This window comes from Penicillium canescens, assembly GCF_028828765.1.
Source record: "Penicillium canescens strain IBT 15451 chromosome Unknown utg000002l_segment0_segment0, whole genome shotgun sequence".
NCBI classification, from domain to species: domain Eukaryota; kingdom Fungi; phylum Ascomycota; class Eurotiomycetes; order Eurotiales; family Aspergillaceae; genus Penicillium; species Penicillium canescens.
Window position 1 is genome coordinate 2,379,094 of NW_026703964.1, and position 26,889 is coordinate 2,405,982.

At 49.1% G+C, this 26,889-nt stretch overlaps 13 protein-coding genes across 13 annotated transcripts; 7 read left to right on the forward strand and 6 right to left on the reverse strand.

Moving 5' to 3' along the window:
• Positions 1-299: 299 nt before the first annotated feature.
• On the forward strand, positions 300-503 carry N7446_002102 (uncharacterized protein; the record flags this gene model as incomplete). The annotated part of the gene is made up of 1 exon (XM_058510851.1): positions 300-503. One exon carries the CDS (start codon positions 300-302, stop codon positions 501-503), a length of 204 nt encoding a protein of 67 aa, XP_058376387.1.
• Positions 504-2,651: 2,148 nt separating this feature from the next.
• On the forward strand, positions 2,652-7,158 carry N7446_002103 (uncharacterized protein; the record flags this gene model as incomplete). Its single annotated transcript, XM_058510852.1, has 2 exons — positions 2,652-6,541; positions 6,597-7,158. 2 exons carry the CDS (start codon positions 2,652-2,654, stop codon positions 7,156-7,158), a joined length of 4,452 nt encoding a protein of 1,483 aa, XP_058376388.1.
• Positions 7,159-7,490: 332 nt separating this feature from the next.
• N7446_002104 (3-deoxy-7-phosphoheptulonate synthase class II) lies at positions 7,491-9,147 on the reverse strand (the record flags this gene model as incomplete). Its single annotated transcript, XM_058510853.1, has 6 exons — positions 7,491-8,532; positions 8,582-8,633; positions 8,684-8,776; positions 8,833-8,896; positions 8,949-9,058; positions 9,126-9,147. The coding sequence occupies 6 exons, from the start codon at positions 9,145-9,147 to the stop codon at positions 7,491-7,493; spliced, it is 1,383 nt and encodes a 460-aa protein (XP_058376389.1).
• Positions 9,148-11,269: 2,122 nt separating this feature from the next.
• N7446_002105 (uncharacterized protein) lies at positions 11,270-11,905 on the forward strand (the record flags this gene model as incomplete). The annotated part of the gene is made up of 1 exon (XM_058510854.1): positions 11,270-11,905. One exon carries the CDS (start codon positions 11,270-11,272, stop codon positions 11,903-11,905), a length of 636 nt encoding a protein of 211 aa, XP_058376390.1.
• Positions 11,906-12,408: 503 nt separating this feature from the next.
• N7446_002106 (uncharacterized protein) lies at positions 12,409-13,113 on the reverse strand (the record flags this gene model as incomplete). The annotated part of the gene is made up of 2 exons (XM_058510855.1): positions 12,409-12,840; positions 12,898-13,113. 2 exons carry the CDS (start codon positions 13,111-13,113, stop codon positions 12,409-12,411), a joined length of 648 nt encoding a protein of 215 aa, XP_058376391.1.
• A 569-nt stretch (positions 13,114-13,682) lies between these two features.
• Positions 13,683-14,126, forward strand: N7446_002107 (uncharacterized protein; the record flags this gene model as incomplete). The annotated part of the gene is made up of 1 exon (XM_058510856.1): positions 13,683-14,126. One exon carries the CDS (start codon positions 13,683-13,685, stop codon positions 14,124-14,126), a length of 444 nt encoding a protein of 147 aa, XP_058376392.1.
• Positions 14,127-14,775: 649 nt separating this feature from the next.
• On the forward strand, positions 14,776-15,640 carry N7446_002108 (uncharacterized protein; the record flags this gene model as incomplete). The annotated part of the gene is made up of 4 exons (XM_058510857.1): positions 14,776-14,824; positions 14,874-15,252; positions 15,310-15,519; positions 15,574-15,640. The coding sequence occupies 4 exons, from the start codon at positions 14,776-14,778 to the stop codon at positions 15,638-15,640; spliced, it is 705 nt and encodes a 234-aa protein (XP_058376393.1).
• A 703-nt stretch (positions 15,641-16,343) lies between these two features.
• N7446_002109 (uncharacterized protein) lies at positions 16,344-16,806 on the forward strand (the record flags this gene model as incomplete). Its single annotated transcript, XM_058510858.1, has 3 exons — positions 16,344-16,382; positions 16,434-16,515; positions 16,574-16,806. 3 exons carry the CDS (start codon positions 16,344-16,346, stop codon positions 16,804-16,806), a joined length of 354 nt encoding a protein of 117 aa, XP_058376394.1.
• A 477-nt stretch (positions 16,807-17,283) lies between these two features.
• On the forward strand, positions 17,284-17,762 carry N7446_002110 (uncharacterized protein; the record flags this gene model as incomplete). Its single annotated transcript, XM_058510859.1, has 2 exons — positions 17,284-17,589; positions 17,652-17,762. The coding sequence occupies 2 exons, from the start codon at positions 17,284-17,286 to the stop codon at positions 17,760-17,762; spliced, it is 417 nt and encodes a 138-aa protein (XP_058376395.1).
• A 274-nt stretch (positions 17,763-18,036) lies between these two features.
• On the reverse strand, positions 18,037-20,133 carry N7446_002111 (putative MFS multidrug transporter; the record flags this gene model as incomplete). Its single annotated transcript, XM_058510860.1, has 3 exons — positions 19,288-20,133; positions 18,993-19,239; positions 18,037-18,939 (listed from the first exon to the last, which is right to left on the reverse strand). Exons 1-3 carry the CDS (start codon positions 19,974-19,976, stop codon positions 18,037-18,039), a joined length of 1,839 nt encoding a protein of 612 aa, XP_058376396.1. The 5' UTR covers positions 19,977-20,133.
• Positions 20,134-21,271: 1,138 nt separating this feature from the next.
• On the reverse strand, positions 21,272-22,694 carry N7446_002112 (uncharacterized protein; the record flags this gene model as incomplete). The annotated part of the gene is made up of 4 exons (XM_058510861.1): positions 21,272-22,369; positions 22,426-22,454; positions 22,509-22,552; positions 22,606-22,694. 4 exons carry the CDS (start codon positions 22,692-22,694, stop codon positions 21,272-21,274), a joined length of 1,260 nt encoding a protein of 419 aa, XP_058376397.1.
• A 1,639-nt stretch (positions 22,695-24,333) lies between these two features.
• Positions 24,334-24,669, reverse strand: N7446_002113 (uncharacterized protein; the record flags this gene model as incomplete). Its single annotated transcript, XM_058510862.1, is given in 2 exon segments — positions 24,334-24,609; positions 24,622-24,669. The coding sequence occupies 2 exon segments, from the start codon at positions 24,667-24,669 to the stop codon at positions 24,334-24,336; spliced, it is 324 nt and encodes a 107-aa protein (XP_058376398.1).
• Positions 24,670-25,723: 1,054 nt separating this feature from the next.
• On the reverse strand, positions 25,724-26,824 carry N7446_002114 (uncharacterized protein; the record flags this gene model as incomplete). The annotated part of the gene is made up of 3 exons (XM_058510863.1): positions 25,724-26,245; positions 26,445-26,612; positions 26,678-26,824. The coding sequence occupies 3 exons, from the start codon at positions 26,822-26,824 to the stop codon at positions 25,724-25,726; spliced, it is 837 nt and encodes a 278-aa protein (XP_058376399.1).
• Positions 26,825-26,889: the final 65 nt, after the last annotated feature.

The window sequence follows — 26,889 nt, forward strand, 5'->3', positions numbered from 1 at the left end:
CTCGATGAACGCACGCTGTGGCAAACGGTAACCTGGGAGCGCGGAGTATAAGACCTCCGTTGTAAACCGGGCATGCGGTAACTGGACCCCCGCCAAGAGCTGTGGAGAAGCAAGCCAGCCGTACTCTTGAGTAGTAAGCGGAGACGGCCGGAAGTCCGCTACCCCACAAATTAAGTACTTGTCACGTGACTTCGTGTGTAACAAGGTGAGATACTGAATGGATCGCATGGTTGCTATTACGTGAGCTAGCTAGCTAATTCAGCCGCTATGTAATTACAGGGCCAGCGGGAGTCCGCACCATGGCCGATGGACGAGCATACAATTCCATTGGGTTGCCCAGTGGAGTCGACGATAAGAATAGGAGGCGCTACTACAGGAGATGCCTGCGACAAGTGGTGGCGAATAAGATCGCGGCTGACCGTGCGGTTGGGGCATCGTCGGCGCGAAATGCTTCTCCACCAGACGCGGCAGGGGCAAACCCACATGGGCGCGCCATCATGTAATCCATGGTGAAGGCGCGTGGGCAGATCAGGGAAAGGAGGAAGACTGCAGAATACTCCGTTGGCGACGCGCATAGGAAGAGTGGGTCTTTTCATGAGGTGTGCCAATAAGGGCGGTGGAAAGGTGGAAAACTGACCTGAGTCCAACGACGCACCTATGGGCTTGAAGGGAATCTAATAGATTCCGCGATACGTATTACCACATACATTATTACGACAGAATCTGCATCTGGGAATGCATCCAATGATGGGACACCGCTTTTACTAGGAAGAGGACGTCACCCTAGGATGGTTAATCTGAGGCTAAGGGCTAACTACTAAGGGCTAACTACTTTGATTCTCTTTGATGCTCTTAGACAACAATATATCGCGGAGACCAAAACGTTTCAAGCTCATCTATCATCCTCCTGAATTCCCAAAGGGATGTGAGCGACCATCGCTCGCGTAGGTCAGCCCTTATCAACTCGATATCTTCACATTGCACGACACCGTAACCGAGGAAGAACTCTGGCCAGCTGCCAATATAACATTCAATCCATTTATTATTTTCCTTCGCCCCGTCCTATAAATCTGCTTTGAGTATAATATTTGACAATTAAGAATATGGGTTTCCGGACATAACTGATTTCTTAACTGCCGGCCTTGTACAGGAGGAATCTTTCGAACCTGTTGTTATTCAGCATCCGGGGGAACAATGGAAATACTCCCCTGGTATCGATTGGGCTGGAAAAAAGATCGGTATCCACAAGGGATATTCTTCTCCAGGTTGCCTAATAGTCTTTCTCGGCTCAATCGAACGAGGCGATATGGAACTACGTGAATATATGCAACGCCACATCTTCGATCCATTAGGCATCAACGATATACCTTTCAGTCTTTCTGACCGCCAATACATGCAATGCAGACTGGTTCAATGCTGGGAGCGCTCAGAAACTGAAGGCATAAAGAAGGCCCATTACAGCATGCGGCCCCAACCTGTTGAAGAACACTGGTGGTGGAGGGCTGTATGCAAGTGCCACTGATTTGCTGAAAGTACACAACGCCATATTGCAAAAGGATTGCAGAATCCTAGGTGAAGAGATGGTCGATTTAATGTCCACGCCACAACTGCAACACACAATTGGGCTTGGCAATCTAAGAAACTGCCCTCCATCTTACAGGAACAGTATCTTGAACTCTGTTCCATTCACGACACCAATCAACTTTGGACTTGGCGGTCTGGTTAATTTGCAGTCAGTAGTTGGACGACGACGAGGTACGCATTTGCTGACGTGGTGGGGTGTGGCAAACTGCAACTGGGTAAGAGGTTTTCTCCCATTCAAGTCTTGAACATACACTAATACGTTGGTTTAGTGGGTAGATCCTCAGAACGGCTTTGCCGGAGTATATCTCTCACAATTACTTCCTCCCGGTGAGCCGAAGGCAATCGCACTTCTGTCAAAATTTGAGGAAACAATTTATTTCTTCGTCGCTGGTAAATAGCATAGTTTGGAACATGAGGACTTGGTCGGGTACGACGTGTAGAAGCCATTTCTAAGGAGCCACCTGAATAGAGAGATGCTTCAAGCGTCACTTTTAGATAAATGAAGGAGAGAGAAAATAAACCAAGGAATCTAACTAGCTAAGTAGTCTCAGTTTTTTTACGCATTGGCAGTTTTATACTTGCAATCAGGTCACGGTTTTTTGGCGTCGCTATAACCATGGTCAAACGCAAATAGTAGACTACTACATATGAAATGGCAACCCTGTCGTTTGGGATCAAGAACCAAATGCAGATATTTTGTGTATACCATGTTTACCTAGCAGCTTTTCCCCAGACTTTGCAAGCCCCCGTTTATTGAAATTAAAGTGCGTTTTCACAGCCCGCCGCCCTGCCAAGCCCTAGGGATCACAGCTACTGATGTTTATTATCACGTGCCAGTTGCTATAGAAACAACGCCACAACAAGCAATTCAGAACGGCCACCTCCACAGTGGATTATTTGCTTTGCCTTGCTTCTTCTCTCATGCGATTAATTCGACAACATCGGCACCTGCGACATTACGAAAGTCCGGATCGACATCTCATTCCCACAGACCCAACCCGCCATGAGTGTCGCGTGTCAACACTAACTGCGATCACCCAAAACATACTACGCGCAACAATATCATCATGGCGCGTGCCGCAGTGATTCCCCCATCCCCCGCCAACCGAGCAGGACGAACCTCCACCAAGTCAACAGCTGCAGCCGACGCAAAGAAGACTATCCGAAAGGCTACATTGGCCACACGAACCGCCACCACGCCAACGAACTTCGATTCAGATGATACAGAGGATGAACTGGGTTTCATTGCCGCTAAACCGGCGAAACCTCGGGGACGCCCCCCTGGCCGCCCAGCGGCCAAATCCAAGGCGGCGCCACGCAGCAAGAAGGCAACGTCAGAGCCCATCACTCAAGAGCCAACTGCCGACAAAGCAGACGACGATGAGACGGGGCGACAAATTGAGGTACCCAAGAAACGACCCGGCAGACCGAGAAAGAATCAGCCTGTGACAGAAGCCCCTGCCGTGAAGCCAGAAACTGCGCCTAAACCCAGGGGTCGACCTAGAGCCGGAACAACATCCAAGGCCTCGGCGACCCGTGAGACGGCAGCATCGAGCAGGAGGACACGAGGCACAACTGAAGATACCGATGAGAAAAAGCCGAATCAGATCAAGATTGCGACAAACTCTACTACTATGCGTTCAAATTTGCTTCGTGGACCCGCCAAGAAGAAGACGGTCAGTTTTCAAGATATGTCTGAATCCGAAGCGGAAGAGACAAGTGCCCCTACGCCTCCTGCGGCTGATCGCAAAAAGGTGGCCACCAAGGGCATGGGCACCGAGAAGAGCGGCCTTAGGGCTACCCCAGTCCGTAAGCCTGCGACAACTGCTACACGTGGACGGAAGCCGGCTGGACCCAAGAAAGCCGCAACTAAACCACTGTCTCCCAAGAAGACAAAACAGATGGCCAATACCCTGTCAGCATACACAAGCTCCGATGGAGAGGAGGATGAGTTGAACACGCTCAAAGATAACATCAAGAGTCCAGTCAAACTGGTTGTGCATTCACCTGTCAAGCATGGGCTGGAAACGACCGGACTTAGCTCCCCTGTACGGAGAATCAATTTCACCCCCAAGAAGGCTTCCAGCCTTGTTGATGAAAACGGCGAACCGAAATTACCGACACCCAAACACGCATCAGAAGGCACCGGCCTCAGCTCTCCAGTCAGGAAAATCAACTTTACGCCAAATCGCAACCAGAACAAAGTTGCTGACAATGGCCATCTCGCCCTTCCGGCCGGTAAGGCCGTCGATTTCAGTGATTCAATATTCATGTCTAGCCCCGCTAGACGACCACCACCAACATCGTCCCCATTCAAATTCTCCCTGCGAGATACTCAGAAAGGGGACTCCCTTTTCCGGGACCTAGCAAACCCAACTGGGGCACCCGAATTCACCCCAGGCCATACTTCTCCCCTCAAAAGCTCACCAAAGAAAGGCCATTTGGGTGCTTCTTTCTCGCAATCGTCGTTCAAGGCCTCCACCCCAGCAGTTCCAGCTAGAACCCCCTTGGTCCAGAGCCCAGCAAAGAGAATGGCTTCTCCATTGAAGAGCTCGATATTCTCTACTCGTGCCTCAGTGATCAAGTCACCCGCTACCCCCGAGAAAGGTACCCCTTCCAAGCCGCTGGAACTCGAGCGAACCACCCCTAAATATTCGCCGAGGGCCGAAGAGCAGGATCAGACTGCTGTTGACAAGGATTCTGAAATGGTTGAAGACGTGGCCCGGGATATCTTTGGTATTGAGCTGTCTTTCGAGAAAACTCCTTCAGAATCCCCTCTCCAAGCAGACAAGCTAGGATCTAAGCAAGCCGAAGAGACAGATCAAGATGAGGTTGACCATGTTTCTACCGAGATGGTGATTGAAGAACCCTCAGGCTCTGAAGAGACCGAGCACCCCCAAGAGCAGGTCAATTATGAGTTCGAAGAACCCGAAACGATTTGCTTCGACGCTCTGGAGGAGGCGGAACTGGCAGCCAGGGACTTGTATGATCAAGACATTGAGCAAGACTCGGGCTCTGAACAGGATGAGGACCTTCAAGCGCAGGTTCCTTTTGAGTACGAAGAGGCAGACACCGTTTGCTTTGATGCTATGGAAGATGCAGAAATGGACACGTATGACTTCCACAATGAAGAAATGCAGGTTTCAGATATTGCCCTGGAGGATGAGAGGTATCTGGACGAAGAGGAATCAGCGCCAGAATATCAGACGGACGAAGAAGAGAACCAAGACCTCGTTGGCCCCGGATCTCCAGACTCGGCTTCAGAATCAGTGCAAACCCAAAGAAGAAGAGTAGAAAAGTTCTCCGATGAAGCTGCTTCACCTTCTAAGCCAATGTTGGATTTGGCGCACACCGAGGAGTCTGACACTCTCGACGTACAAGAGGAAGAGGATGCGTATAGTATCGTCTACAATTCCGAAGAAGAGGAACAATCTACTGGCCAGGAGCCTCAGGCTGGGAATACTGAATACTCCCCTATCCGACCTTTTACACTCGAAACGGTCACCCCTGAGCCCGCATCACCCTCTGATGTCAGCGAAGGCAACAACATTGGAAGTCCCCTTCAAAGGATGTATGCGACGCCTTCACCAGGGTCGATGTCCACTGTCGGTTCATTTACTCCTCCGACTGCGGATCGCCCGGACAACATAGGGAACGATACTCCCACTCCTCGCGCCGAGAATGCCAACGCTGCCATGTTCTTGGGCGAGATAAGTGGGCCATCTCCAAGCATCCGGGCTGACAGCCCTACGCTAATGGCGCCCAGTCTCTTCAATACACCGAGTGTTGTTGATCAACACCAATCACCCTTCGACGCTGGCGTGGGCTTCACACCCCTGGCACAGAAGTTCGACCGCTGGGAGACTAATACCCCCTCTCAAACGAGGTCCCTCCGCCCTCGCCGCCGGGGAGTCTTCTCCCTAGTAGGACCCTTGGACCGCACCAACACGGAAACTCCAGTGCAGTCCGGTGCTGTCTCGTACCCTGATCTGTCGAAGAGCCCTTTGGCAACCCCGTCTCTGTTTGTCGAGATGCCTCTCCAGCCCCAAAGTGAGGGTATCTATGTAAGCCCTGAGCAAGATCAGACTCCGCGGCCATCAGCAATTTATGAAGACAATGAATTGATCCAATCCCCGAGCAAAGGCATGGAGATATTTGAAGATCCTGACATGGACATATTGGAAGTCGATGATCAGGAACGGACTCCACTGAAAGAGCATATGCCTGCTGTGGAACCCCAGTTCCAGGAGCAAGAACACCCTGAAGAGGACAAGGAGAACTGCGATTCTAACATTCTGCCTGCCACCCCAATGAAGGTCCAGCCAGAAGAAATGCGCACTGTCCACACAGTGTCCAAGGTGCCTTTGAAAGCTGAAGGAGAGGTATCACCTTTTAAACTGCCCCGGAAGAGAGGCTTGTCACTGTCAAACATGTCTCCCACTCGTTCCTCCCCTCGAGCTCGGAAGCCAACCTTCATGCCCCCGGAAGAGAATGTACCAATTCTATTTCCTACTCGCAGGCATTCAAGGGCCAACAGAAGTCCTTCACCAAAACGCCGCTCCAGTACTTCTCGACGCAGCAGTGGGAAACCAGCAGTCATTGCTTCGTCAAGTGAACATGTTGCAACCCAAAGCCCTGCTAAGAAGGCCCGTCGAAGCATGAGCGCTAGTCAGCAAGCTCTGCATGGCGCAGTTGTGCATGTGGATGTCCACACTACCGAGGGCGAGGATGCATCTGGTATCTTTGTGGAGCTCTTGCAGCAGATGGGAGCCCGGTGTGTGAAGTCTTGGTCTTGGAACCCGATTTCCAGTCTTTCCCCCGTTGATAGCGCAGAGCCGAAGGACTCGAAGGTTGGGATCACCCATGTGGTATATAAGGATGGTGGCCTGCGGACTTTGGAGAAAGTGAAGAAGGCATCAGGCCTCGTAAAGTGTGTTGGAGTTGGCTGGGTTCTTGAGTAAGTCGATATTTTATTTACATTTGTCAGCATTATTCTAAAGTGTCATCTTCAGTTGTGAACGCGAAAACCAGTGGCTCGATGAGACACCCTACGCAGTTGACAGCTCCATTATCCCGCGTGGAGGCGCTAAGCGTCGTAAGAGCATGGAGCCCCGTGCCTTGAGCAACGTCAACGGTACACTCGTGCGCATCTCCGAGTCTCCCGCACCATCTGCCAGTGGACGTCGCAGCGGTGCTGACCAGGGCGCCGTCGATGGTTTCCGCAAGATCACTCCCCCGACCCACCAGCAAGATGCCCCGTCAACCCCCACACGGCAATCTTCGACTGATAACTACCAATTCCCCGCTACTCCAGGCTACAACTTTGCCAATCTCGATGCCATTGGCATGTCCCCCGCTACTCCATATTTCCTCTCCAACCGTTCCAAACTCGTCCAGCAATCTTGCCCTCCAAAGCAGAGTAACCGCGGCTTGTTCCCTGGCGCCAAGGCGTCCAACATCCTGGAAGACGAGGAAGATGATGATCCCAGACGCAAGCAACGTTTCCGCATGGAAGCTGCTCGTCGCAAGAGTCTTGTTCACAAACCTACTGTCGCTAGCCCGCTTCGTCGGTGATGGCACTATACCAGCTCTACTTTTTGTAAATTTCTATAGTCACTGTACATATGGGGACTACCTTTTTTCGGTGTTTGGTTTCTGGTGGTTAGGTCGGGGCGTTTTTGACATTGTCCCATGCGTCTCTTCAGATTTGGCTTTGTATGCCGCTCAAATCAATTAGATTCGAATATCGTTGACTTTTTCAATTTCTCTATTTGATCAGAAATGAAATGTGTTGGTTCTCACCCTAACCTGATAATTTGCCGAAAATACATGTTTACTTTTATCCAACACACTTGCTCAAGAATCCCGAAATTACCCTAACCATGCGTCACTCCAGCTAGGCGAAATCAACACTCAGACTCCTCGCGATAGAAGCCGGCAACCAAGAAAGCCAGCTCCAAAGCTTGCTTCTCATTCAGTCGCGGATCACAGAAAGTAGTATACCGCTCCCCGAGACCATCCTCGGTCAACCCAGCCGCACCACCGACACACTCTGTAACAGCCTCACCAGTTAACTCAAGATGCATACCACCCAAGAACGACCCAGCAGCCCGATGAATCTCCAGCGCTTGACGCAACTCAGACAAGATATCCGTGAAATGACGCGTCTTCACCCCAGACGGCGTACTCTGCGTATTGCCGTGCATGGGATCACACTGCCAGACAGGGATATGGCCAGAAGCCTGCACAGCGGCGATATGCCCAGGCAAGAAGTTTGCAATTTTAGAAGCACCATACCGCGAGATCAAAGTGACCTTACCGATCTCGCGCTCCGGGTTGACGACATTGAGCAAGTTCACTAGCTCGTCCGAGGCCATGCTAGGCCCGATCTTGATTCCGATGGGGTTGGCGATTCCACGGAAGAACTCGACGTGTGCGCCGTCGAGTTGGCGTGTTCGGTCGCCAATCCAGAGGAAATGGCTGGATGTTGCATAGTACCCGGAGTCGGCATGGGTCGGGTTAGCTGTAGTTGTGGATGGTGGGTGTCGAAGAAGTCGGGTTAGGCTTTGCTCGTATTCGAGTGAGAGACCTTCATGACTGGTGAAGATGTCTGCTGTTTCCACGCCGCGATCCTTGTCGATTCCTACGGTCCGCATGAAGCGGAGGGCATCTTTGACGGCGTTCACTGTAAGTTCGTACTTCTCTTTGATTGAGGGTGTGATTACGTGTCCCAGACCCCAGTCTAGAGGGGAGTGCAGGTCTGCTAGACCAGATGAAAGGGAGGCGCGAAGGTAGTTTAATGTTGCCGCTGAGTGGAAGTAGGCTGAGACCAGACGCGATGGGTCTGGTTGGCGGGACTGGGGATTGGCATCAAATCCGTTGATGTTGTCACCGCGGAAGGAGGGCATTTCCACTCCGTTGACTACTTCTGTTGAGCTTGAGCGCGGCCTGGGTTGCGTTAGCCTTGTAATGGCTACCGGATATGCGGATCATGTACTTGGCAAATTGACCTGCAATGCGGGCAATACGAATAACAGGTTTATTGGCACCTATATATGGATCAGTCGGTGTTTTGTACTTTGCAGGGATTGGGACATACCCCAAATCAGGACCAAGCTCATTTGCAACAGAAGCTTGACCTTGGCTTCGATCATGTCTTGGTTACAGTAGTCGAATAGCTCCGCACAGTCACCTAAGCGACATGATTAGTCTTATGTTTGATGGTGTTGCTGTCGTTGAACAACGTACCACCTTGCAAAACAAATGCTTTGCCCAAAGCGACATTTCGCAGGTTGTCCTTAAGTTGAATGATCTGAAACTGTGGTCAGATCTTGTCCCAATGCCAACCAGAATCATTAACCTACTTCTCGTGTTGTTACAAGGGGAGGTAGCTTCTGCAGCTTCTCCAGCGAGTCTTTCAACCCTTGGCGATCCTCATAGATGACATCTTGCTTGATGGGCTTTTGGGTCCACGCTAGGAGCAGTCAGTAAAACCAGACTGATCAGACTGATCCGACGAAGAATGGATGAGTTTCTCTTACAACTAGGGCTCCATTCAGTCATGGCGGTGAGTAGCCCCGAAAGGTGGGGGTGAAAGAGTGGGGATTATTATGGAGAAGAGGTGCTTCCTCTGATCGTCAGATAATCAAGCCAGGATCAATCGCAGTTACAAACAGAGTGTCGAATCAGGGAATAAAAATCTAAGAAAGATCTCAAACCCATTTTAACAGCTAATGTGTAAGGTAACGTGATATCCACGTGCGTTCACGTGCGCTTATTCACGGAGATGACTCATTTGATGCCTGGAAGGTTAGGTGTCCCCACAGCAATAAATTGCGAGGGTTATATTTATTTTACCATGTTACCCAAGGATTGCTAGCTACTGATTTAGCTACATATTATGTAAATCAGAGCATTGAATGTGAATTACACATACAAACCAGGGGAATGGTTCAATAATTCACTTGGACAGATCCATGTTTCTTCGACGGATGTAAGGTCTTTCTACTATAAAACTCCTGCGTCACTAGTCCTTTGGATGATATTAAGGATCACAGTCATAGGAAAGTCCAGAATCTTAGGCAGATCTACCTTCACTCTCCTTCCTAGCCACAAAAAATTAGCAATTCACCTGTGACCATAAATTAGAGACATACGATAGCTGCATTGACGCAACCCCTTAGTATTTTGATTGAGTGATATCACTAGGAAAAGGCGACAAGTCTAAGACCCAATATAGGGCTTGTCTCTCGGACGACTATATGATGTCGTCCATTTAGCTCGGAGCTTGCTTGGCTGCGATACTCATCTCCGGCTTGCCTACTTCGCTGGAGAAGTTGCTGGATGAAGACGGATCTGTATACTTATAAGGCTGTCTTAATGCATTGATCTATTGTCCCGCTCCTCACCTTAGTGTAGTAAATGTACTTAGTTATTTTCCTGGGAACGCCACACATGAAGGCGCCGTCCAGCTCTTAGATCGCTCTGATCTAGTCGACCCGCATCTCCACCTAGACTTGACTACATATGACTCTTCAGTCCTTGACCCTCACTCAGATTGAGTGTCTTGCATACATGATATTCTTGAATGGCCTTCGTGCGCATACGCACATACGCGAGCATGTCCATTCTCTGTACATGGTATAGGAACTCCGCATTTACTCTACAGAAGACGAGCCACAGACCTTTGACCGCCTAGTTTGTTCTTCTAGGACATTCCTGTCTATAATGCGAGTGTCTACATTGATCGAATCACTGTCTTGCGATCACTGTGTTAACATACGAAGTTTAAGTTTTTCTATCGTCGCAGGTCAATTCGAAGACCTTCCTTTTTCGGAAATTAACTTGTAAACATATATTACTTGATGCTATTGGACTGGCTCTAGGCTTAGATTATTATATAGATATTTCAGTCTTCAGTTGAAGGTAGAAGTGGAACCTTAGGGCGTAGTTGAGGGAGAATGTGTGATTTGACATGTGAACAGGCATGAAGAATTGGCGCTAGCAACGACAGGCGAAAACAGCTCATGTTTATAGAACAGGTTCCTGATTGTAAGGCCATAGAGGAACGCTGTATCAACTGCCATCAATGCATTCCCTACCAATTGGCTACTGAATTTTAAACTGCATTGAAAAGAATGTTTAGATGGCCAAAAAAATGATAGAACTGAAGGGAAATCAGCAGACTCCCAAGACTGAAGCCCTGGGCCTAGTGGAGTCGACCGACCGAACATTAAGTTAATTGGGGGCCCCGTAGAGACGATAAATCTCCAAGCTAAAATTGGGAAAGGGCGCTATCGAGATCGGGACCACGGAGCCGAGAAAAGGGGCTTCTAATTTCCACTCCAACAGAAGATAAATGAATCCGAGGCATAACGTTTTCAGTGTCTAATGTGGCGGGCCAATCTATTTCCGATCAGGCAACCCTGCAGGAGCCTTTGGCAAATTACAGGTAGCCCCGTAGGAGACGAAGATACGATTGGACATGTCTCTAAACTAACAGTAGTGTGCTCGTTTGAGTTTGCTTCTTTGGCGCTAGCAGGGGCCGAACGTGGGCCGGACCCTACGTGAAAAGAGCCCCAAAATAGTCCCTTGTGCTTACAGTGCTGCGTTATTTAATCTGGGCTTTTCTTTCTTTTTCTAGTTAACGTTAATCTTCAACTTCACATACTCCTATTCTCACATCATGCAGTACAAGGTGCTCATTCCTCTGTTCCTCGCCGCCACAGCTCTGGCTGCCCCTGCACCAGATGCCACCGGTACATCGTCGAGCTACGAGACTTCCGACGATTATGATGACAGCTACTACGGCCTTGCCGATGTGCCCAGCTCCATCCTGACAGTTCTGGCAACCGCCATCCCATCTTCGTTCTATGACGATATCCTGAACCCGGCATCTCGCTCCGCTATTATCAGCGCCGCCGCAGCTGGTACCTACCCAGCTTGGTATAACGAGCTTCCTAGCAGCGTCAAGGCCTGGGCCACCTCCAACTTCTATGATACGGTTACCGAAGCTTCAGCCACTGCCGCCAGCATCTCTGAGACCGCTGTTAGCAGCGCTTCCCAGACTGCCGCTGGTAGTGCCTCTGTGACTGGCTCCAGCGCAGTGGCTGCTAGCAACACTGCCAGCCAGACTGCTTCGAGTTCCTCCTCCGCCAGTACCACTTCCGGCTCTGCCTCTTCTTCCGACGCCAGCTCTAGCTCTGCTTCAGCCTCAGCCTCCCCTTCGCAGTCTACTGGCGGTGCTCCTGCTCCTACCGGTGGTGTTGCCATGGGTGTCGCCGGTGCAGCTGGTGTTCTGGCTCTTGGCCTTGCTCTGTAAAGTAGAACCGTCAGATTTTCCTACCCATGCCCCTGTTAATATTTTGGATTGGTACTCTGAGCATCACTGCCTTTACAAATCATGTCGTTCTGACTACTCATGTGTGTAAATAAATCAATTTATATATCCAACTTCTAATTCAAGATCCCGCGTGTCAATATTCCAATCTGGTGTCTTGCTTGACTTCCCTGGCTCTGGCAGCCGTTCCGTTCACAATCCTGGACAACCGTGTTCGCTGTTCTGTCCACCATAATTCCCAGCGTGACATCGAATAGCACCCGTCACAAATGACCTAAGTTGTATCAAGAGACTTTTCATATTCTTTGTATCAATCCTGATACAGCCTGAGACATGGTATATGCTAGCTTCTTCGAGCTCTAGTTCCCGCCTTTCCCCTGTTCCTCTTGATATGTATTATGTGCAGTCTATGGAAAAGAGATCAGAGAGTAGTAATCAAATTTCGTGCAGCTATATGGATGTTCAGTAATATTCCAAGGCTCAAATCAGGACTCGGCCATAGTTCTATTGAGCGTGACTTCTAGAACTTCAGCGTTTGGGAGGAGATCAGCCCCATCGTCATTCTGATCAAAGTAAAGCCTCCAAAGCCCTTTGGTGTCTTCCATGCCTAACTCCTTCGCATACATTTCGTCGCGCGGAAGCCGCACCGCCAGCCAACCTTCCCAACCCTCCAGTGTGACCCGTGCTTCATCTTTTGTCCAGTCAAAAGGGCCGCAGACATGCCCCTGGCTTTCTTGTCGACCACCCCAACGCACCTCATGAGTCTCTGAATCAACGTAAAGCCAACGCAGAGTCGGAGGTGTTTCACCTGAGATGGTAACAAACCCTGCCGTGTTATCAGGTGGAAAGTCGGGGTGTGGATAGAATCCGCCATTAAAGAGTGAAAGCTGTGGACAGTTTGACTTGGTGATATAGACCTGGAATTAAACTGGTTAAGACGAAGGCTTTGTATTGAATCAAATGGGGTGACCTACTTTGCCATCTGCACCCAAGTACACTTGTGCGTTGTGGACTGCCATTCTCTGATGCAGTGGCCCCTCATAGGATGGACATTGAACCAGAAGATGGGATCGCTGTGCCCGCGCATTTTTCCGCCGCTGTTCTTCATGATCCCTGGTGCCTTTAGTCGCCTCATTGACGCCAATCATGGTCGGCACCATTGCCGCCATCATGACAATTCCAAACACCATTTTGACCTAGGACTGGAGGAAGCGAATTTTTTGTGAAATTGATGAATACGCAGTTTCGGTGTTCCTTAATCTGTGGGTGGTTAAAACCAAATGGGATGATTTCAACTTCCTTGGGACAATCCTAGGGTTTTGCCGTGCCAGGTGATGTCACTCAATGCTTATTTAGACCTCCGAGGACTGGTAGAACAAAATTGCTTCCTGTAAATGTAATTGGAATGAAAAGCAACTTCCGCATGCGGCTCGCTCGTTGATACTTAGAATTTCGGAAACCGAGGGAACCATCGTTGGCCACCCCGGGAACCAACCTTAACACCTCTAGAGAAGAATCATTCTCCACCAAGGCGTGGCAACTATAGATTGTATGACTGCATTGATACAATACAAAACAGCGATTTGACAGAATATACACTTCGTACTTTTGACGTCTAACCTTCTCGTCGGAAATCCCGGCACCTTGAATGACATAAATAGGGCCGGAAACTCAGCCATCTTCGTCTAGTTTGCGATGATTTCCAGTACACCTATTTTATATTGAAGCCTTCTCCTACGGACATATTACGAGTACAAAGATGGGCGACCCTATCCCCGCATTGAGGTACATTAAATCTCAGCTCACACTCTACACTCTCCTGTTATTCCTCTACTTCCAACAGAACCCACCTCTACTAGTCACAAAGGCTAACCCCAAATTCGATGGGTGTAATAGTACCGCACCCGCAGCCGCCAAAGGGAACCGGCGAAACCGTCAGAACTCAGACGACTCGACTGCAAGCAGTGTCACCGATCCCATTGAGAGCCTTGTCGATCCTCAGACACTGGCCCAGGGAGAAGGCCAGTTGATAGGACCTTCCGCTGCACGTGAGCTTGACAAGAGGAATAAGAAAGACAAGGGCGAGGTGGAGAAGAAGGATGATGGAAGTTTGAATATCAGGATTCACTTGGATCTGCATGCTAAGGTGAGGCTGGATCTGGAGGCGGACCTGTATGGTGATATTGTCATTGGATTATTGTGAAATAATAGCTATGAATCACCATTGGCGTATTTCAACTTCAATTGTATTATGGAACCTGTAATGGCGACCACTTGAGAGCAGTAAAGATTCTATAGATTCGTGTCTCAGCGGCTAATCCTTCAACCCCAGTGGTTTTAGCGCTATTCCACGTCATTTCAGACCTCTGGAGGTGACACTGTCTACATTTAGGCATGTTTCCTAAAATATTTGCCAAGAAAAAAGTAGGTCGGCCAATTCCAAGGTCCTCCGGGCGGGCAACAATGGCTGCGCCGTCCCGTGAGCGAACCAGAGGGGTGTTTTATGGAAGATCTAGACCCAGTTATTTCTAGAAAAACAATCGATGTTTGCGGAATATTCTGGGGTTATTATATGCTTGAGGTCAAGTGTAGGAGAGAGAATTGTGATAAGAGCGATAAGAATTTTAACCCCGCGGAGGGTCATTAGTTGAATATTCAGGTGAATATTCAGTTATAAGCCAAGGGCAGGTGATGCTATTCGTCTCAATGATTGGGTCCTATGGAGCTAGTACCCGGGGCGATTACCGGTGAAAGCTAAGCGTGGAATTTCGTTCCTTTTTTTTTGCCCCCACCTCATCCCGCATTCTTCTCACTGCTCTATTGGCATTGCATATTAGACGTACCATTTCAAAATGCCCGACAAAGACGCTGGCACCCCCCGCGTCTTCCTCTACCGACATGGTATGTTCCAGTAATGCAGTAATATCCACTATTATCTAACCAGTCACAGGCCAAACCGAGTGGTCCAAGAATGGTCGCTACACCGGTGTCACCGAGCTTGAGCTCACCAAAGATGGGGAAAACCAGGTTCTCGCATCCGGCAAGATCATTGTTGGTTCGGGCAAATTGATTGACCCAGCCAACCTTGCCCACGTCTACATCAGTCCACGCAGGCGTGCAATGCAGACCTTTGAGATTGCTTTTGATGACGCCGATCAGAAGACCCTGAAAGATGAAAACAAGATCTCCGTGACTGGTAGACTTGCTGAGTGGGATTATGGTTTGTACGAAGGCATGTTGACTAAGGATATCCGTGCCTTGAGAAAGGAGCATGGTCTGGATGCGGAGAAGCCTTGGGATATCTGGCGTGATGGCTGTGAGAACGGAGAGTAAGTCGTTCACGTTCATCCCGTCGCAGTTGACAAATATCTGACTGTCTCGTTCAGATCCGCGCAGCAGGTCACAGACCGCATTGATAATCTCATTCAGGAGATCCGTTCCATTCAGAAGGACAACATGCACGGAGAGAACCCTTCTGATGTTCTCCTTGTTGCCCATGGTCATCTTCTTCGTGCCTTTACCAAGCGTTGGCTTGGGTATCCCATGGAATTCCCTCTTTCCTTGATGCTTGACCCTGGAGCTGTTGGTGTCCTCAGGTAATGGACCCCTGGTTTTCCGTTTATTATCTAGCTGACCGCTTCTGATTATAGCTACCAACACCACAATGTTGACGAGCCTGCAATGATGGTTGGATATGGTTTCCCTGTGCAGGAATAAGTTGATTCGTAGGGATCATGCACATACTGACATGAAAACTCATTGAACATTGAATGAACATAGACACAACGCAATATACAATAAATCTGGCTTGGGGTACCGTTGAATACTGACGAGCCTTTTGAGTATTCATTCTACCAGCCTCTTGAGGGTCTCCTCGAAAGTGGCCACCGGCAACCTCACCGTATCAGTACTTGAACGTAGGGTACTTTTGAGCACTATCCCCTTGTAAATATGCCTTGAAATAGTATCATTCGAGGTAGAAGTTTCTCTACCATAGCTTGTTACATGTTAGTACCGGTAATAATATTGATAGCTATTAGCTAGCTATTGAAATACTGCGGACGGTTGTTAGACGCGGCACTCGAAGGCTTAGGTCTTTTAGAACATCCTCAAAATCACACCCGAAAGACGCAAAAGGTCTCTACGGATTTCAGAAGTGAAAATGAAAAGCGAGAATGGTGACGAATAAACCCGGACTCGTCTAATGTCAAGTCGATATCTTCGGCAAGAGACGGTAGTGTACCGGACATCTGTTTTGTTGAAGCACATCCGGGCAAGCAATTGTCGAGCTATCAGCAAACGTGAGCTTGCAGTCTCACAAATAAACCGCCCCCTGATCTCACTTTCACTTCCTTCCTTCCTTTTCCCCTCCACCGAATCATTTCGTCCCACCGCGAACCCATCCCAACGAAACTTCAAGATGCCTAAAGTGGTCTGGACAGCTGAGGCTGATGCCCAGGTACGTCTGTCCCTTTCACTCAGATAATACAGCATGTCTTACACATATCAGCTTTTGCTGCTGGTCCTCGACCAGCTGAAAGACGCGAATTTCGTCCTTGACACTGAACAGCTTGCTGCCGGCATGGGCCCCGGTATGTATTCCGCTCTCGCACCATGATCTGATCACGCTAATACAAATATGGCAAACAGAGTTTAACAAGCGTGGCATTCAGTACCGTCTCAATGCCCTGCGAAAGCAGGACAAGGAACAGCCTTCCCCTACTAAGGGTGGCTTCACTCCCATCAACTCGCCGGTCAAGCGCAAGGCCGGGCGCCCTCCTCGCACTCCTGCCAAGAAGCAGAAGAACCAGAACAATGATGATGAGGCTGATGACGAGTTGCTCGGTGTTGTCGTCCAGGGTGATCACCATGGTGGTAACTAGGAAGTTCAGTCGCTTGCCGCTTCTGCTCTCCCCCAGATTTCCTTTGTGAGAAGGGCTGCGTGAAATTTTGATCCCGAAATGTATCTACAAGCTCAGTCAGGCCAGGCAATATCTGCACCATAATACAAATCTTTGAGCTGGAACACGTTAATCTTGTAGCAATACTAAAAGCCATCAAACATGAGTAGTAGTCGGTTGTATGCGAGGGACGAGGTAGTTTACATGTTCCCCATGCAGTTACATCATCGTTCATGTTAATATCAGCTTTAGAAATTAGCATACAGAACTGACAAAAACAATGTGATCACGTTTCATGCGCTCTTCTATATTTCGCCATCTAAAGGCGGCATGGAACATTCTGCCGGGAACCAATGACGTACATGTACACAGTTGTTAAAGGACCCGACATCTACTTATCTCTTCTTCCATTTTACTGTTCAACAACCACTGCTCACCACTAGTTCAAAGAAATCCACAATGTCAGATCCCATCCCATCAGCAACAGCTGACCCAGACGCCGTCGAGCAACCTCTCCCTGCAAATGCCGAAGACCGCAAAGCCGCCGCCGCCCTCTCCTCCCTCAACACAAATGAAATCAGCACGGAAACCGCCTCTGCTAAGGTGAACACTGCCAATCAGGAGGCTCTGGGAAAGGCCATGAGTCGTTTGGAGATAGCGGATGGACACGATGCTGGCAAGAAGGGGACGGCACAGGCACGGAAGGTTGATGGCGTTGTGAAGAAGCAGGTCGTTAAGGTTGCTGCGGCTGATGTTGCGCTGTTGGTATGTCCGCCACGGGAAGTTGCTGATATCTACTTGGTTACTGATGGTTCGTTTCACATTAGGTGGATCAGCTGGAATTGACTAAGACCAAGGCTACGGAGCTGTTGAGGGCTCATGATGGTGATGCTGTGAAAGCCATGACGGCGTTTATTTCGCCTTGTGTTCGGACATGAGCATCTGTCTGGGTGATGGTACCTGGCCCAGACCGATACGATCTTTTCGTGGAAATTTCCTTATCATTATATGACTTTCAAGATGGAACAAGGCAGATTGATAGGCGTTATGATGTATGCATGCTAGGCGTCTTCGTTTTTGTCCGGTCGCCCGTGATATTCTCTTTCAAAATGAACGAATAACTAATGATCGTGCGTAATAAAGTCAATGTCAAATTATATAAATTAGCTCTAGATGTATATTCGGGTATTTGAATATGTACAGATCTACAGATCATTCTTCATCTTCCTCCACTTCCTTCTTTCGTTCAATTCCCTTACCCTCGTAAATGGTGTAGAAAACAGCCCATCCAATCAGCGCCTCAACAGCCAACGCCCACCAAACACCCCCAATCATATTGTTCTCAAGGCCTAGGCCAAGACCACAACCACCTAAGAATGGACCTAGGGTGCGGGCCGCACTGGAGATACTCTGCGCCACGCCATGAACAGTGCCCAAGACAGATGGATCCGTGACACAGTTATTGACAAGAATAATGGCAGCAGGCAAGATGAATGTCCGCGAGATGACCTGGAAGCTAACGACCAAAGTAAAGCAAGGCCATACAATCCATGGTATGCGCGGAAGAATCACGAGGAATGGCATCAAGATGTATGATAGGGGCGAGAATGGCATGAACAGACGGGCCGAGGCCATTGTCCCGAGTTTTGTCTGTATTTTCGGATAGAGGAAGATCTGCAGCGGCAGACCAACGAAGCCGATGATGGCTGTAGCAAGTCCAACGCGGGAAGACGGGAGTCCCAGTCCACCGTTGAAGTGGAAAAGTCCTCTGCGGGAGTCCTCTGGGGCCCGGGGCGTGGGAAGGAAGACGAACGTCATGGAGCCGAAAGCACTCGTGTGGAAGGCAAGGAGGAAGTGAGCCAGCAGGGTCAAGAGAACATTGCGTGTCCAAATCTGTCGGAAGCCTGGGCGTTTGTGTGCTCTGGTTTGGATGCGTGATCGGGCAGGACTTGATGGTACCGACCAGGTCTCAGCGTTGTCGTCGAGATAGACAGAGCCATCGTTCCGGGCACGTGGTAATGGACGGTGGTACTTGCTTGGTCGGGTCAGAGCTCGCTGGATTCGCTTTCCTAGTCTGCGGCCCCAGTCTTTTCTGTATCGTGCGATTTCGTGTGTCTGATGATTGTTAGTAAGAGACCGGGTAATCTCATGGACGGTGATATGCTCACTTCATCGAGGCCAAGGAAGACCGCGAGTACTGATGCAAAGATGAAGATTGCACTCAGCACATTGGGCAACGCATAAGGCCAGCGCTGCATCCACCAGACACCTTCCTTGCCACCAAAGACCGAATCAGGCCCGAATAACTGCGGAAAGCTGTGGACAGGGTCGGCCAAGGAGCCGCCGAGGATTGGACCAATGATGACACCAATGTTGAAGCACATGGGGAGGAGCAGGAATGCTCGAGATTGAAACCTGAATTGTCAGCTCCTGGCTACAACTTGTGAAAGAATATCGACTCACTTCTTCTCAACAATGATCTCCGCAATTAAAGTTCTCATCACGCCAATATTACTGTTTAATACTCCACCAAGTGTCCGAAAGACCATGGCAGAAGCAAACGACCGAGAAAATCCGAATCCCAGGCAAGATATACAAGTGCCCAGCAGTCCAATCAAAAGAACTCTTTTCCTTCCCATCCATTCAGCATCAGCGAGCCGGCCCCACCAAACAGCAGTGAGAAATTGCGCAGCTGTGAAGCTACCTTGGAGAATACCAGCCTGCACAGTGATTTCCGAGTCTGGTAGGGAAGGATCGAAAGATTTGAGCTGATAGAACATATATGCTTGCAGAGAAGTCTGAGTCAAGGGCTCCGACAATCGAGCAAATGTCAAAATTGCAAGTTGGCCTTTCTTCGGCAGCGAGCTCCAAGTCACCGGCTTTTCCTGGTGCTCTGCTTGTCCAGACATGCTGTCAGGGCCGTCGTCATCATTTTCATCGGATAATAGCCGTCGGCCATTGATTGTCAACGGCGCAGCACCTAATCTCCTCGTGCGAAGTGAGTCGCCATCGAAGATGGCGGTATCGGCGCTCTCGGAATCACTGTCACCCTCGGTACTCGACAGATCGGAGATATCCTGAGAAAGAAGAGGTTCGTCTTCTCTCGTCGCAAGGCCTTGGCCCACGGGTTGTGTTTGCGGAGTAGACCCCATCAACCCCGATCCCGGTCTGGGAGGTTGTCACGCGAGCCGAGACTATGATGTGGTGACACCGGTCGGTGAGTACAGGGTTGTTTTGCTGTTTTGTTCTTGGCGCAATATTCGGATCGACAAGAGATGAGAAAAGGCGTGCAACATGAGAGTGTCATTCATTAACTTATTCATTATTCATCCGGGCATCGCCCAACCTCCGATACAATCGCGACGCTTTGCCTAATTAGGTTAGATGGTCAACGGACCTCCGAATAGTACATGTTAAGGGTGAACATGAGGGAAAAAAACAATGTTGACGCCATTTCTCCCCACATTTACGTATGTATTGGCCTGAGACCTTACCTGCTGAAAGAATGTTCTAAAGAGTAACGTACTTAACAAAGAAAGCTCTTCATTCGTCCTAGTTTTTGGAAACCAGATACTATATTCCGGTCCGTAACGGAAAACAATTAAAAAGAAAATACCAAAAATTGAAACTGCGAAACAAAAAAAAAAAAAGGAAAGCAAGCTTGCTACGACCGGGGTTCGAACCCGGGTCTTCCGTTGTAACCATAATGGGAGAAATGGGAACTGAGAAATAAGCTTACGTGCAGGAAGCAGAGGGGAAGATAATAACTAACACGAAAATCCTAACCACTAGACCATCGTAGCTGGTGAATACCAAGTTTGGTAAGCAGGAGTTCCTTAGGGAGTATGCTCACACAGAAAATGGGTACATATCGAAATGATCGGCGTAAACCATGGGTAGGTGAAATCTGGGATAACTTATCCGTATAATAAATTACTTCTATATTACATGCACAGTATATGTCGACTGTTTATCTACCTATATCCATGTTTCCTCAACTATTATCACCAATTATGTGCGCTGGCCCAGCCAAAATTGAAAGTGCAGGTAAATATTTTCCACCCCGGCAAGCTAGTACACTTTTTGGTGCAAAAATATCGGCGTATTCCATGGTTGGGTAAATTTCAGGGTATATTTCTATTTATATGCTTATTTTGGAGATTTCTTTATGATACGGTTAAAGCATTGCAACATAATTCCTCGCTTGGTTCATGTCATTGGCCTGATATAAAATTGAAGTCCCAAAATTAGAAAGAAACTCTTGCAAATTCGTCCCACCCCTTCTCTTCCGCAAACATAACATGAGTTTCAGAAACTTAAATGCGCCCCGGGTATACAAGACAAAATATCGCAATGAAATCGTCAAGACAAGAGAAATCACCAGAGGTAGGGATAGTACTGTCGCGCCTAGAATATACAAATATAGCAGTCGAGATAAAAGAAAACATCAACAGGGCGACCGTGCATGCCGCTTGGGATCGAACTGAGAATCATACTCGCTTTCAGAATGCATAAAATCATCTGCGAAGTTATCTCGCTTCGAGGATGGCTTGTCCAAAGCCTGAGTCATGGGAATATTGTCATTTTTGTTCCAGTTCCCCAAAGGAACACCCTCAATACGGTGCACGTCATCAGTGAATTCGGTATTGGATGTATTGGATCGGTTGATTGGATCCGTACTCGAGCGCTGACCAACGCCCTGTGGAACAGGTGTTGCGTTCTTGATACCCCGGCGACAAGGCGGCCTCCATGACTTGGGGAAAGTGAATGATGGACGGGACTGCGAGCCATTGGATGTGTCGTAGCCGTTGCTATCTTTGTTTTTATTGTTTTGGTTTCCGGGCCGCTGGCCCCGGTTGCTGTTGTACTGGAAAGCTTTGAGGCCGAAGAGCTTCCGTAGGAGAGGCCACCAGCACATTAGATTGGCCACGTAGATCGCGGTACTTGCTTCACGGATGTACCAGATTTGATAGGTTGTTGTGAGCGGAGAGGCAAAGTTGAAGAATTTGTTCAGGATTGCGGCAATGATAGTGAACAAGCCCAGACTCATGACACCAATCAGGACGAACTTTCTGCGGCGTTTGAGTTGTGCTTTGATGAGGAGGGGGATTGGGATGGCGAACATCACGGCGTCCGAGGAGATATTGAAGACCGCCTGTGTAATCGAGTAGCGCTGGTATGTGGCGCACTGCATATTGTCCACCGGCATAGCCCAGTATTGCGAAAAGGGTCGGCAGTATACTGCATAGTAGGTGACCATGATAACCACGAATCCCACTGCCGTATAGACCGCGAGGATCTTGATGTAGAGGTTTGATCGCAGGTTTTGTGTAATTCGCCAGTAGAGCATGAGCATGCATGTCTTCACTCCCCAGGTGGAGAACAACATGCACTGCTCCAACCCAATGACGACCTTGCTTCCGTATATCCTATCACTGACCTGTTTTGGGTCCGCCAACACCTCGCTGTAGTCCTTCGGGTCCATGAGGTTTGTTGCATAGCGCGCCGATATCTGTATGAGCACTAGAAGGGTGGTATAGATCGCCTTCAGGGACCCCTTGGTCAGTAAAAAGCGATTCGATTAGTTTGGTGGCCACTTACAAAGGTTGCTGTCATCACATAATCGTCCACTATTTGGGGAGTACATCAGTAAGTGCCTAGGGTATAGAGACCGTAAAACGTACCAAATAGACGTTTGATTGATCCATTGGCAATGATTCGAGCTGCACTTGGAAATGTTAGACTTGCCTCAATTATAGATCATGCGTATTCGTGACTCACATCCTGCCAATATAAATAACAAGACCGATGGCCCAAAAGATGATAGCTTCTGTGAGAAGCTGGTGTGGAGTGGGCGACACATTCCCCATCCTAACGGATAGAGCGACACCCGCCCTGTATCAAGACCTCAAATTGTCCAGAATATCAGATGCGAATCTGCCATGTGTGGGTTTCCCGAGGAGAACAAATAATCAAGTGTGTATAACCCTTCAGGTGGGGAGCATTGCTCGACAATTTCGGCTGGTAGGCATGGCCTGTCGACGGGCCATCCGCATAGATACGTGGATGATGTATTAAAGGCTGGCTGCTGCACCGACAGGAGCAATATTTAGACCTTGTCGGTGAGCGGTCACACTGCAAACCCAAGCCCCCTGGGGTATGATAACGCTGTCAGCCGAAGACAGGGCTGCATCGTCATGGGTCTTGGCCCGCAAATATCATTGCTGGGCTGGAGGGTTGGCCGATAAGCAAGGAAGAATGAGGGCAGTATGCAAGGGATTACCTCGAAGCGCCGTCCAAGATCGATGGCAGTTGTGTTTGGAATGCAGATCCTAACGAATCCCTCCCTTCTGTCTTGGAGGCCTTCTGCGCACCAACTCAAAACCTGACAAGAGCCTCTTGTGGAACAGTACCTCCAGAAAATACAAATGGTTCGGTGTAAGTCGCAACGCCATTGTATGCATGTTGACCGCAACAGGGTCACATAAGCGAGATTGGTGTAACCCGGTTCTCAACTTGATTGCCGATTTTATTTTGATGTGATACCGAGTTGATTTCAAGTATGCACGATTGCAATAGTTCCATGATCTTCGCGCCTCGAGCAGAAGCAAACTAAGTGACATGTCAAATTCCATAGTGGATATGAAGCCGAGCGTATGTGATTGGAGGAGCGTTGATCTGCAAGGCGGTCCAACCTAAGATTTAATAGTTCCTACGAAAATAAATACAGTAGTGATCCTCAATCAAATGTCTGCAAGCGCGATATCCGAGCTGAATAGATCCATGACACAGAAGACTGATATCTCTCATAGGGTAGTCAATTATTTTTCGGGAACATTGACTAAATATGGATCTTCAACTGCGCCTCATCCCTGGGGAACTTTAGCGGGATCTCCCGAGATAGTTCTTGTAGAACAGGAGTGGGCTGGAACTGAAAGTACATGCAGACTTTGCAAGCCAAGTTGTCACATGTTCATAGTCATTATAAATGTTACTTTTCACGTTGCATAACAGTCAGCGCCCAATATTTCATGTATTGATCATTCGATCCACCTGTGGTACTCCCGGGGCAGCATCGCCGCGACATCTTTTACGATTTTCGCTGGAATTGACTCATTCCACCAGAACTTGGTGGCATTCTGAAATAGTACAGAGAAATGGGCAAAAATGATAAGCTCCGCTGGTTCTCATTGCTCAAGAAGCTGCACAAACCCAAGGGAATTTGAACGTTCGGCTCTTTGGGGATTGTGATCCTTTGGCAGCTGGGGATTATTGAGAAGCTCATTGACAGCTATCCGACCGGCGAATGTCTTGGAATCCTCCAATACCAGACTCAATGCTTCAACCGGAATTCCTAGTACCCGAGAATTGACCTGATTCTCATGAAATTCGCTCATTGTCGATGCGGTGTCTGTCTTCCATATTCTCGCAAGGCTGTGCAGTTGGTGAGTGCTAGTATCTCCGATAATCGCTTTCCGTGTTGGTGATTGACGCCTCTCGCCTAGGACATCACTCCACATCACTCCAGAGAAGAGGAGCAACAGGGCCGCTTTGAATCCCGTGACCCTTGCGCTTGTAAATGTCTGATGTCCCTTCGTGCGAACGAAGCCAGTCCACAATGGCATCGAAGAATTCATCCTCCATAAATGTGGCAGCGGGATTGACGACGGTACCTGCAGAGGCAGGAATGTAGTATTCTGCAAGGAAGGAGAATGCGAAAGTGGCATCGCAGTTTTGAGGTGTGATGTTCTCCAGCTGGGGTCGAAAGTCCTTGAGTGCAGCATCCTACTTACTAACAGCAAGAATAGATAGATGTTTCTTCTTTCCTGTATTCAAACTAGCCATGTGGAGAGCGGCGAGAGCCAGAATGCCCTAAGGGAGAAAGGGATGTGCGAATGCAACCTGGACGACCGTTGTGGGCCACGCTTTATGAGCTCCTGGGCGATCTGACAAAATCGCACTTGTACGGTTTGTGAAGTGGTGCAAAAGACGCATGTCATCGAAGGTTAAGACCGGGCTATCTTTAGCATGCTTGGACGAGCCTTCCCCGGCGTTAAGCCTTGGCTTTCGAACAGAGCTGGCCGCACCAATTTCTGATTGCTGATAGGATACTCCTGGGCTTCACAAGTAGGGAGTTGTATTCGGAAAGCTGCAATATTCGCTGAACTTCGAACAATTGCCGCATATTGCTCGTTGTTCATAGCATTTGACTTTCCGAGCCTTACACTCCGGCAGCCGATTCTGGACTTTTGACCGAGTGTCGTTCGCGACATGATGCGGACTAATCTTGATAATGCTAGAAAGAAGCTATGGCCAATGGCTACCTGATCGGTACGAGAGTGCTGGAGATTCCAAGGTGACATGCTCCGACGAGGCAAACCAGACACATCCGCTTCCGAAATTTCGGCAGTGTACCAGCTCACTTCCAAAATGATTCTTCAGGCTCTTTTTCGGCAGCTGGCTCGCCACTTATCGATAGTCGGACACAGTTGAAAGCTTAATTGGCTCTGGGTTCGACATCTTTTGATTGTTTCTAGATCTTCGAGTTTAATTCATAGACCCACTGTATGTATACTCTGCTCGCACCGACAGCTTCGTCATTGCCTCAACAGCATCAATGGCATCAGGATCCGTCATGTTTAAGAAACTGTCCCTGGCAGGTTGTAGCAAGCTCGGATTCTACATACCCTGATTGGAATGTGTTTCAGTCAAGATATTCGTTGGCCCATCCACACCGCACATGAACTGCGGACGATTCGGAAAATTGGTCTTGAGTCTTTTGCATACTGAAGTATGCCGACGGAGCCTGGATAGAGGAGATGCTAAAGTATATAAAGCCTCAGCATCCTTGGGGTCGAATGTATCATCCAAGCAATCATTAACACTTCTACATTCCGCTTCAACTCTCAACATCCTGGGCAAGATTGTTGTCGAGGAAGCCTCTGAGCGCGCCGAAGCTGACTTTTACATTGCCCGCGAGGACCGTGTTCGCTACATGCGCCAGATCCTCGACATAAACGATGAGCGTGTCAGTCTGTTTAACACCCATGGCATTGGCTACACCATCGTATCCCTGCCCGTTACCGGTATCCTTTCCGACAAAGCCCTGGCCGGGAATACTCCCACTGAGGCCAACAACTGGACGACGGACCAGATCAAGAAACGACCGCGACGGCATGGGCGCGTTTGCCGTCCGTCCATGCACGACCCTAAGCAAGCTGACCAGGAGCTGCGTCGCTGTGTTCAGGAGCTCGGATCTGACGGTGCCCTCTGTCCCGACTTCCAGCCCTCCGGTCCCAATGGCTAGACCTACCTCTACTACGACAAGCCCGCCTACGACGAGTTCTGGAACGTCCTCACCGAGCTCGATGTCAACTTGTACATCCATCCCGCTGCTCCTTCGGATGTCATCCTGGACAAGCTGTAAGCCAAGCGCCAGAACATGATTGGAACCCCTCTGTTCTTTGCCAACGGTGCAGCTCGCTCGGAATGGGGCATCTACGTCTAAGGAAGAGTGCTGTGGTATGTAGACTTTGCTGCCTAGACTTGTTCCCAGGATGCTGCCCTGGACTTGATCTCGAACGGGGTTGAACCTGATGCTGAAGATTATCATCCGTTACCAGGGAGAGCACATTTCCTTCGACTTCTGATATATCAACCACTGGTTCGAAGATGTCATGAGGCCCATTGCTAACGAGGAGGGCCGTGTCATGGCTGAGAAGACCATCTATGACTACTTCAAGCAGAACATCAAGGTCACTATCAGCGGACACTTCTCCACTGCCACCCTGAAGTATGTCGGTCAACGAGATTGGTGCCGATCGCGTTCTGTTTAGTTTCTACTATCCCCTACGAAACCATTGAGAACGGCTGTGGCTAGTGGGACAATGACGCCAAGGCCACTCAGGCAGCTGCTGGTGGCGTTGATGCCTTCTGCCGCATTGGTCGCAAAGAAGCTGCTCAAGTTGGGCTCTTTCCACGATTCGGATGCTCCTGTCATCTGAGATATATACCGATAGCATATGATTGGTTGTTGATACAAATATCTCTCTCTTTGTATATTTC